This window comes from Charadrius vociferus, unplaced genomic scaffold (genome assembly GCF_000708025.1).
Source record: "Charadrius vociferus isolate BGI_N301 unplaced genomic scaffold, ASM70802v2 scaffold423, whole genome shotgun sequence".
In the NCBI taxonomy this organism is placed as follows: Eukaryota; Metazoa; Chordata; class Aves; order Charadriiformes; family Charadriidae; genus Charadrius; species Charadrius vociferus.
The window spans coordinates 4,494,907-4,505,332 of record NW_009648149.1 but is presented as its reverse complement, the minus strand read 5'-3'; the positions used below and the strand labels follow the sequence as shown (position 1 = coordinate 4,505,332).

The 10,426-nt window shown below is 44.1% G+C and overlaps 1 protein-coding gene across 1 annotated transcript; it reads right to left on the bottom strand.

The window, feature by feature from the left end:
- Window positions 1-271: 271 nt before the first annotated feature.
- On the bottom strand, window positions 272-8,604 carry LOC104285547 (cytochrome P450 2J2). The gene is made up of 9 exons (XM_009884012.1): window positions 8,398-8,604; window positions 6,632-6,794; window positions 5,838-5,978; window positions 4,021-4,181; window positions 3,030-3,206; window positions 2,322-2,463; window positions 1,970-2,157; window positions 912-1,050; window positions 272-450 (listed from the first exon to the last, which is right to left on the bottom strand). Exons 1-9 carry the CDS (start codon window positions 8,602-8,604, stop codon window positions 272-274), a joined length of 1,497 nt encoding a protein of 498 aa, XP_009882314.1.
- Between the last annotated feature and the right edge of the window lie 1,822 nt (window positions 8,605-10,426).

Genomic DNA, 10,426 nt, shown 5'->3' with positions numbered 1-10,426 from the left:
AATAAGCCTTTGAAATTCATGCATTTTGTCAAACTGATAGAGGGAAGGAGGCAGGAGGTGAAGGGAAGAGCCCCAAGTGTTGTCCTTGTTGCAGTGTGCAGGATGTGGCCCTCCTGCCCTTTCCACTGCCACCTACAGTTGGTGGGTGCTAGATGCCCATGACCCATCATTTTAGCCCCAAATCTACAGGGCAAATGGAGAAGGGATGCTTTCTAGCTTGCGGAGGGCTGAAGTTGCGGGGGAGGGGGCACAGTGTGGTCCTACGCCACCATTAGTCGCGAGGGAGCGCACAGATCTGGAAGGGTTTGGGGCAGCGTGTGAGGCTGAGCGTGAAGGCGAATGTCAGCGTGGTGGCTGCTGGTGCCCGGAAGGTGAACTTCTGCAGGAGGGCTGTGAAGAAGATGAAGAGCTCGGTCCTGGCGAGCTGCTCCCCGGGACAAGCCCGCTTGCCTGGAAAAGGAGCAAAAACAACTTCACTGAGTCCCAAGCAAGCTTCAACCACCACTCGGGCTCCTCTCACACACGCTGCGCTGCACAGGCTGTGGGAGCTTTTCTTCCTCGAAAGGTTAGGTGGCAATGTTCACCCACACATTTTGCAGAAACCTTCCCCAGAAGTTTACTGCTGAGCAAACTGCATCGTCTGTTCGGATAGATGAAGAGGGGAAGCTCGGGGGAAAAAACCCACCATTTACGCAGCTTGCACAAGAGGAAAAAGCCTTATTTTTTTCATCCTACAATGACAAATTGATTTCCCTCCTGCTCCGAGCAGTCAGCATTAACTGTTTCTGGGATTTTCACCGTGGGGATGGGCTGAAAGCTGGAGAAGGAGCAGTACCCCCTACTCTGGTGTCTTGGGGGGGGGTGGGGAAGCATTGCAAAAAGGAAAACCACCTCCCCATCCATCATTCTACCTGCAGAGAAGGGCAGAAAAGCCTCCCGCCTCCTGTACTGGCCGTTTTCCAGGAAATGTTCGGGATTAAAGGTGTCTGGAGTCTCCCACACGTTTTTGTCGAACATTATCGAAGTCAGGCTGGTCATCAGGGTGGTGCCCTGCAAGAGGTGAAGAAAACGGGTGATTATGTGAAGGAGAAGAGCTGACATGTTGTCAGACTAATTTATTATTAGCTCTATTCCACACACAATGTAAACTACTGGGGTTTTTTTTAGGGCAAAATGGTTTTTTTTCCTAAGCTATGTAATTAAATGAGGGTGAAAGCCTACAGGATTGTTCACTTCTGTGCTCCTCTATATATCACCATAGTGTTGATCCGTACCTTGTGCTGCTGTCACTGGTGATGTTAATATAAACCATCTTTAAATTGATAATGTTGTGTTTCCATAGGAATTTGAAGCCATATAACCAAATAATTTTTCATCGATCTGCTTTATTGTGCTTTTTCTTATAAAACCTGATCTGGTTCATCTCCACATCCTCCATCAGAAAAAGAAAAATATTTTAATCAGTGTGGAGCAAACTGCACAGACTTTTTTATTTCTAATTTTCCCTAAAGCAACCAATCATATACATGGAAGAGAGTAGGTATATCTAAATCTCATATTTGCTTTCATAATGCTAGGACAGCGTGTACACATCAATACCTATTACCTGGCTTTTATCAAGTGCTAATTTTAATAGATTATTTTTAACACCCAAACTGTTTGCTTTCCTGCTTTTCTTGGCCCTCTATTCCCATAATGCCTGGAGGACATCTTGTATAAAATTTAAGGGATAAACTTTGTGAAACTTAAAATTATGACCAACACTGTAGGATTTCACAATTCTCCTCCATAAGGAGATGAGACCCATAAGAGCCCTACAACATCCATCAGGAAGGCTTGTATTTTCTATAGAACTGTGATACTTCCATAAGGTCCTGCTGGTTGGTTCCCCTCCAGGTGAGATTTGGGATTTGAGCCATGAAGATCTTACTCTGGTGGGGCAATGGTAGGGTTGGTGGTCTCCACATACTTTGGGTAGGTGGAATCCTCCCAGGGTGGTGTCACTGGTGGACATCCTGGGCACCCCCAGTGGCACGACGTTTCCCATCCGCAGGACCTCACTCAGCACCGCGCTGGTGTATGGCATGTTCTCCTTGTCAGCCATGGTGGGCTGGCGGGACTGGCCAATCACCGTGTCGATTTCAAGCTGCACTTTCTCTACGGAAAGAAAAAAAAAACCAAACACCTGTGCTCAGAAGGTTCCCAATACAAAACCTGTGGCATAGGCATATCCAACATGTCGTAAAGACGGAAATAACTCCATTTTCTGAGTTTCATTTATCTGGTTATGGGCTAAACGAAGGACCCATCAGTGGCCCTACCTTGAATGTGGGGGTACGTGGCCATGTAGAGCAGTGCCCAGCGGATGGCGGTTGCCGTCGTTTCAGTCCCAGTTAAGAAGAGGTCCAGGGTGGAGCACAGGAGGTTTTCCTCATGGAAATATGAGCTAGTGTCACCCTTAAACTTGGGGAAAAGCATGGCAATGAAAACTCTTATTAGGCAGGCGATGCTTTCAAGAACCCAATCCAAAACCATACATAAGTTAAGTCCTACTGCCATTTTATTATCTGTCATTTCTGGACTTGGAAATTTCTACCCCTTACTTTCACTGAATTTCAAGCCCCGTGGACTGCTTTGCAAGACACCCTATTTGCTGTAGAGCAACTTTTGAAAGCAGGTAGCATTTTTAAATGTGAAGTTTCACAATGGCAAACACAGGCCTGCGAGCTCTCATAGAAACGTGAACATGTTCCCTGAGAGTCCTCCTACGCCGTGTGACAGAATGAAAAATGGAAGAAGACAGAGTGTAAATACTTTCAAATGTAAAAAAAAAATATATATATATATATATAAAATCTGTGTGTTTTCAAAGTGATCAGGCTCCTGCTGTTGCTAAAATGTTTGACGTGGAAGAGGTAGGGAGGAAAGGCAATGTGTGAGGCACGGGCTCCTGTGACAAAACAGCTTTGAGTCCTGTCTGCTAATTTCTTGCATTAAGCTTTAGGTGGCTTTAGGTATTTCTCTCTTACTTTTGCTATTTCCTTCAGGTAACAGTCAATATAATCTCCTGCCTCAGATGGGTCCAAGTCCTCCTTGTGCTTTGCGATCACTCCCTTCACAAAATATTGAAGTTTCTCCCAGTGCCTGAAGATTTTCCTAAAGGGTCCTGGTAGCCATCTCATGACCAGAGGAAAAGCATTATACAGCTGGTGAGAAATCAAATAGAGCAAAAGAGCATTTCTTGAGTTGAAAAAAAAGCAGGTATCACAGTTCAGGTGATAGTACAGTTTATGAGCTCTGCTTGCTACCAGGAAAAAATCAGTTTTTCTGCAAAGGTCAATTTAGTTACACAGATGTAAACAAGTACAAACAAGGTAAGAATTGGCCAGATGCTTTCTGCTTATAAAATTCTCTAATATTAGGTGGCCAAAACTGTCACCTAATGTGAGGTGGCCACCAGAGTCATAAATTAGTGTGTATGCAGAGGACCCCCTTAGTGTTGGGATCCATGAAGGGGACAGAGGTCAGAGCTGGCCCGTGGTGTGCAGCCATGCAGAAGCTATGAGCAGTCTGTCCCCAAATCCACCTACTTGGGTCATAAACCTGGACTCTCAGACAGTTTTGTCCTTAAATAAGTTATTTGAGAAACTGGTTGGGAAAGGGGTGGGGGAAAAGAAGGGAATTTTCACTGAGAGTGCTACTAATTGACTCTTCTTTTTGTAGAAACAGATATTCTTAAGGTTTTTCCATTGCTCTTCAGTTATGTCAGGCATAAGGTTTGTTGTACAATCCTGCAGTGTCTTTTCTCCATGACCCTCAATAATTTTAACTTGTTTCCTTGTTTTCCTGATGGATTTCGTGTGTAAACCCAGTCTAATGTAAAACAATACTCGTGGTCATTTCCCTTATAACAAGAGTCTTTTTCTACAGGGAAAAGCAGATTACATCAGTGCCTTAGAAACTCCAGTTTCTGAGCTCTTACATGCAGCTGAAGCTAGAAAATCGTCTGACTGGCTTTACCTGGCCCCAGAAACTTCCGATGAGCAGCAGCATTTCAGCCAGTGAGTGCAGTAATTCCTGGAAACGATTGTCATGGTAGTCGAAGCGGTTCCCAAAAGTTATGGAACAGATGATATTTGAAACAGCGCTATTAATTTTGTAATGAGGGTCAAATGGTTGTCCTGGAGTAAGCAAAATTAAAGAAGACAATTTACTTTTTTTTTTTTTCTTTTTTCTTTAAAGTCTCAGTCAAAACGACATTCTCTACCAGATCAACAGTTGCAAAGTTGGGGTGAGACCTCACATACTTTTCACCCATGGTGATGCTAAGGCTTCACCCCATGTCCTGGGGGCCTCACCACCCCCATCACCTTCAGCACCCCATTGGAGGTTGGACGTTGTGGGGCCATGACATCCTTTCTCTGAGGACATCCCCTCCCATCTTCTGCTCAGGCTACTGGGATACACCAACATTGTTAGCTCAGAGCTGCCAAAGCAGGATTTGAACTGTTTTCCAGTGGGTTGCCACGCTATGGCTGTCAGTTTTGCATGCTCCAACATGTTTTTGGTGCCAATTTTAAATGCCAAGAGAGGGTCCCTCAAAGCTTACCCTGGGGCAGGGAGCCCAGGACTAACCACACTGCAAAAAGGCCATTGCACTGGTCTTTAGCTGTCCACAACAAAGAAATCAAGTGGGACAGGAGATCAGGGAGAGGGTGAGGATTGCAAGTCTTTGCAGCTACCTATAAAACCCAGCAATAGCTCATATGGCCCATAGATGTGATGCGCATAGCTCCTAAAATCTCAAAGTGTGGTGCAACGTTCTTCACATCTGCCTTCCTTGGGAGAACTATCGAGCAGAGACCTCCATCTCCTAAGGCACATTTAGGCAGCCTGGAGAGCTACTTGCCATGATATGGGAGACTAATATCAGTGACTAATCCAGTCCAGCCCTGAGCTGCTGTCTCTACGCTGGGGAGCATCACTTTGAAATGCAACACACTCCGCACGGGGCTGCTGATCTCTCCACTCTTCAAGAAAGTAATTAAACTGGGCTGGTGCTCAGATATTAGAGTGATGGACATGATCACTATTTGTCAGTACTAATGGGAAGAAAGGCCCAAACCAGCAGCTTAATTAGTTTATTGATTAGGACTATAAAGAGCTATAATCAATTGGCAACATGAAGTATTTGGCCTGTTCAGTGCAACAGCTATTAAAATGGAGCAAGTTCAGTATATAATTTCACAATTCCTATTTAGATCTTTCTTGTTTACTATATATAGCTCCATAGAATTAGCTAAACCCCATCTGCTTCTATTTAAAGCTGAAGTGCAACATCACCCATGTACCAACATACAAATTATTCTTACTAATATCCCTCTGGCAGTTCTTAAAAGCTGGACTATAAAAGAGCAAGGCACACGCTTCATCTGTGCACGATACAAAAGGAAAGCCTGACTAAACAAGTTTTAAAATACTTTGCAAAACCAAGGACAAGCAGAGGTTAACTAAGCCTTTGAGCATGCATGCCTGATAGCAGGAGGGCTGCATTTATTCCTTCACAGAATACAGGAGAGACTTTCTTAGCTATATAAACATGCGAGTCTTAATAAACACCTAGTATGTATTTGCTTAATATTAATGAGGAAGAACTAAAATAGTAGGCTTGAGGACTGAAAGAAGTGCTAAAAGGTGGAGTCTGGAAGTGTAAGATGAGATTTGGGCTATTGAAGCAATGTTTTGCATGTCAGGAGCTGCGTCGGAGTAAGAGTTTTACTTCTCGTCGTTTATTTAGCTGGAAGATTTGGGCACAGTGCTGTACCTTAACCGCCCACCTTTCTCCTCCTCGATCGTCTCCACAAGGTACCGGCTCTCCTCTTGCACTTTTTCCTCAAAACTTACAGCAATGCTTTTCAGTGTTGCTGAAGCAAACTTTCTCTGCTGCCTCCATATATGCCCATTTGATGATATGAGCCCTGTAGGTGGAAAAACAAATGAACAAACCTCTCTCTGGGTCACGTAAGAGTGATAGGATTCAGAAATGGGCATTTGTCTTGAACAAAAACCCCAAACCGAAGCAAACAAACACTGTAGACACTGAAAAACTGTAGCTTTGCCTGAATTTGCCTTGAATTAAAATTCAAGAGTAATTGGCTTATGCTAAAGATCTAGCTTTATGGATTTGCTTTAATCTGCTACTTTGTCACTTTGCGTGGGAAAAAAAGGTGTAAGCCAAAATACTATAAGTACTATCACGCTGTTGGCAGAGCTGCAGGCAGGAGCACCATACCCCGTCTCTGGAGCTATATGCAACCAGAGGAGAAAAAGTAAAGAAGAAATTAAAACCAAGGGGAAAACTCTTCAAGTGTATCGATCACTGGGCAGCCTGTGTTTATTTTTTCTCTTTCATCAAGACCTGACTTTGATCCCATCATCATCCCAAAATCCTGGAGAGATTAAAATGTACACCTGTGAGATTATTGGACTGAATTCTGTTCTTGCCTTCCTCTCTGCAAGCTTTTATGGGTGCGGTTACCAAGGGTTGAATTCACCCTGTTTCTTTCACTCTAATTGTTATGATCGCAAATGGTTGAAAAACTTGTAGCAAAATCCTGGTAGCTGTGCTTACCAAAGCCTCTAAATATTTCTTGGAGAAGTGGAATATTTGGCCGATCTGTAAATATTTCAGCCTTGTGGACAAGAGCTTCTCTCACCATTTGGTACCCGTTGACTACCACAAAAGTCAGACTTCCAAACTGCACGCTGAAGATGTTCCCGTACCGACCAGTAAGCTGAAAGAGAGTTCATTGCCCTCTGAGAGCATGAAGGTGGAGATTTTCAAAACTTACCTGGACAAGACCTTGAGAAACGGCATATAGCTTTGAATTTAGTCCTGCTTGGAGCAAGGGGACTTAAGAAAAACCTAAACCCAAGTCTGCAGGTCCCATCCAACATAAACTATTCTATGAAGGCTGGAGATGGTGTAAAAAATGCTGGAGAGGTATGGTATGAGAGAAATGGTTTGCTTATATTTCTCCGCAGATATGACCTGTGTTTCACTAGGGGGTTGCATCGATTTAACTTGTAATCAGGACATTACTTGCTGTGTAACTAATGGGCATCTGCTCCATCTCTTTTTGTTACAGGAAGGGTACAAGACCTGAAGACACGACCTGGTCACAGTGCCCAGGCTCTTGCCACTGAGGGCAAAGCACAGCAAATAATCCCTTTCTTCAACTTCTTGTCTAAAGTAGTGTGGTTTCTTGCTACAGCTATCTCATTTAGCAAGTGACTCCAACTGCTGATTGGCTAGAAACCTACTTCTAATTTTAAGCCTGAATGCATTTATGGCTAAATTATAGCCATTTTCCTTACATGGACTTTGCTGGCATTACTGTCTCCTGTGCAGCATTCAACTCACTGATGTATAAGAGCAAAGGGTGATCATATCATCTCTTGGTCCCCACTCTGCCAAGGAGCTCAGGCCATCCTCTTCTCAGTATGAGTCTACATGATAAGACACACGTGATCACCCTGAACTGCCATGGTGACTCAAAAAACCAGTCTAGGGCCAAATGGGTGTCTCAGTCATTGTGTGCATGTAAATGAATCCGACTGATTTTATGAATAATAATTGTGTGTATTGACAAAATATTATGAGCACACTGCCTCAACCTTCCCCTAACGTTACCCTCGGGGACTCTCACACTTGTGACCTGTGAAAACCCAGAGTAGATAGGCTGGTGTCAGCCTGCTAAGGAAAAGCAAGGGATAAGTAGTAACCAGAAAGGATATTTGCAAACATAAAGTCAAGTGTTACTTTTTCCAAGATGCATACTCAACATATATACCTCTCTTTTGTTGGCTTTAATGGGAGTCAAAGCTCTGGAAACCTTTCCAGAGCAATCACTGCCTCTTTCTGCTACACAGAAGAACCCACAGGGATGGTTAACGCAGGGTCTTAGATGTTTCTTTCAGATATAATGGGGCAAGTCATTGGCCTATGAGCAAAGACAATGACAACACAATTTCCAGAGGTGATGTTCACAGTCCCAACAGCTAATTTCTCACACAGCACTTGCCATCCCTCCCTCAGCCTGGCCCAGCCTCTCCGTGCACTTCCTGGGCTCCAGCAGAAAATGATTATGGTCAATGGGAAGAAAGAGGAGGAACATGTAGGTCTTCCTCCATTAGGGGTTTCTTTCCCATTGGACCTTCCTACTCCCATTGAAGAGGAGGTGATAGTAATAGATAAAACCAGGAAGGGTTGTCTCTCATACATGGTTATTATATAGATAGTTCTTCAGACACTGCTCTTGCTTCACAGATTTGGTGACAAAAGTCACTGAAGAGGTAATATATTGTTAGTAGGAGAAATGTCCATGGAGCTCTTACCTTCTGCAGCGCAAGATGGAGGGGCTGCTTAAAGTCCACAAAGGTTCCCACGAGAGGAAAGAGCTGTGGCCCTGGAGGGAAATTCCTGGGTCGCCTCTTTTTCACAAGGTCAATAATCAAAAGAAAAGTGACCAGAACCACCAAGAGTGTCCGCCCATTCAGCTTTTCCAAGAAAGAAACCACATCAGGCCAAAACTGAAGGTCCATCTTGGCTGATAAACGCACGGATTTTCATCCCAGGAAGGGACTTGATGCTAGTGTTACATTTGCTGAAACAGGAGTAAGAAAGGACTGGAAAGAAAATGAAACAAGCTAAGATGCTGATAGCTCACGGGGGACAGGACTTGCTATGGGCGAGCTGCTTTCTCATGTAGAGCTCGTGCCAGACCACCTGCTGAATAACTAAGTTTAAACACTGGGATCTCCAAAAACAACCCCAAAACCTCAAACCTTTGGCCAAGGAAAGCAATCTTACAATCCATTAGCTTTGCATCTCTGTGAACTCCCTAATTTTCTTACAGAAGAATATTCCTCCCTTCTGCCCTTAACAAGGAGCTCCTTTATACGGACACCTAGCTGGGATTATAAGCATTACAAACTTTCGAGGTTAGTTGAAAGCAGCTTACTTGGCTAATTACATATGGTGGGCGTTGCATAATTTAAAAAACGTTAAGGCATCTGAGGTGATGGACACCATACAAGTTGTTAAGGGGCTGATCCTGTTAAGCGCTAAGCACTGTCTGCAAAGGGCTGGGTGCCTTCAGTGCCCACCAAAGCCTGCCCGGCTTTGCCAGAGTCATCAGGTGAAGTTCAGGCAAGGGAAGCACTGCAAGAGCCCAGGGCTCTGCCCAGCCACCTAAATGAGGGTTAAAGGAGCTTAATTTTGAGAGTGAGAACATAGTCTCATGCTCTTGCCAGCTAAAGGAGAGATTGGAACTTATGCATTTAAATCTCCTGGGTTTTCTGAAAATCTCCTTTGAATAAAGCCTCCTGCTGTCCCGGGGAAAGGCTGCAGTGGACTGACAGTGACCTCTGTGACCATGGATCAACCTTGCATTTCTTGCCAATATCTTGGCTATAACTTTTTTCCAGCTTTTTTTTTTTTTTTCCCCCACGGGATTTACTTTGCAAACAATCTAAATTTATACTAAAGCAAAACTGTCAATAATAATTTTTCTGATTATTTATTCAAGCTATGGTGACTTTTAGTTGTCCTCAACATTTTTCAGAGTTTTAATTTTTCAGGAAAAAAATGAAATTTTCATGGGAACTAATAATTGGGGAAAAAATTTTGGTATTCTCTAGTCTTTCACCACTTCTGAAAGCTTTGCTGTCTGTGTCTTTCATTACCTTGGTGACTGCAGTGCCAGCAGGAGCACACACAGGCTTTATGACAGACCTGCACCTTAGTTATCGCAGGAGTCCTTTTGAAGGACTTAACACCTATCTGCAACCCAACACTTCTTGGTTTGAAATATGATTTACAGGTTTCTGGATGTTATTAGGCACCAAATGGGGAGCAGTAACGGGGGAAGCATCTCACATCATTGGTCTATAAAGGATATTTTACATATCACCGTAGCACAGCTGTGAGCAGCAGTGGTTGGACGTGCTTTGCTTGTCCCCATGCTGGTGCACCCGTGATGCTCCTGTACCCATTTGCATCAATGCACCGATTCCACTCTTCCCTGTGTGGCAAGCCAAGCCTCGCTTACCAGAGGCTAAATCAGGATAGTGGGCTCGTGCTCTTCATCCTGGCATCGGGGAGATGACTTGGTTGGTGGAGGTGTCAGCCTACAGCATGCTCAAAGGGACTGTGATGATAAGGCGTCAACTTCTGCTAGCCCAGTTTCACTCCTCTGTTCTTCGCTATGCCATATGATTTGTCAGCATGCACACAGAGTGCAGATCCCTCTACCACTTGTGGCTGCTGTGAATCGGGCTACGTGCAAAGCCAAGGTGTTAATGTGTTCTTCTGGGTGGTGTTGTGGGGGTGGATGCATCGTGGTTGACAGGAGAAATGTTATTT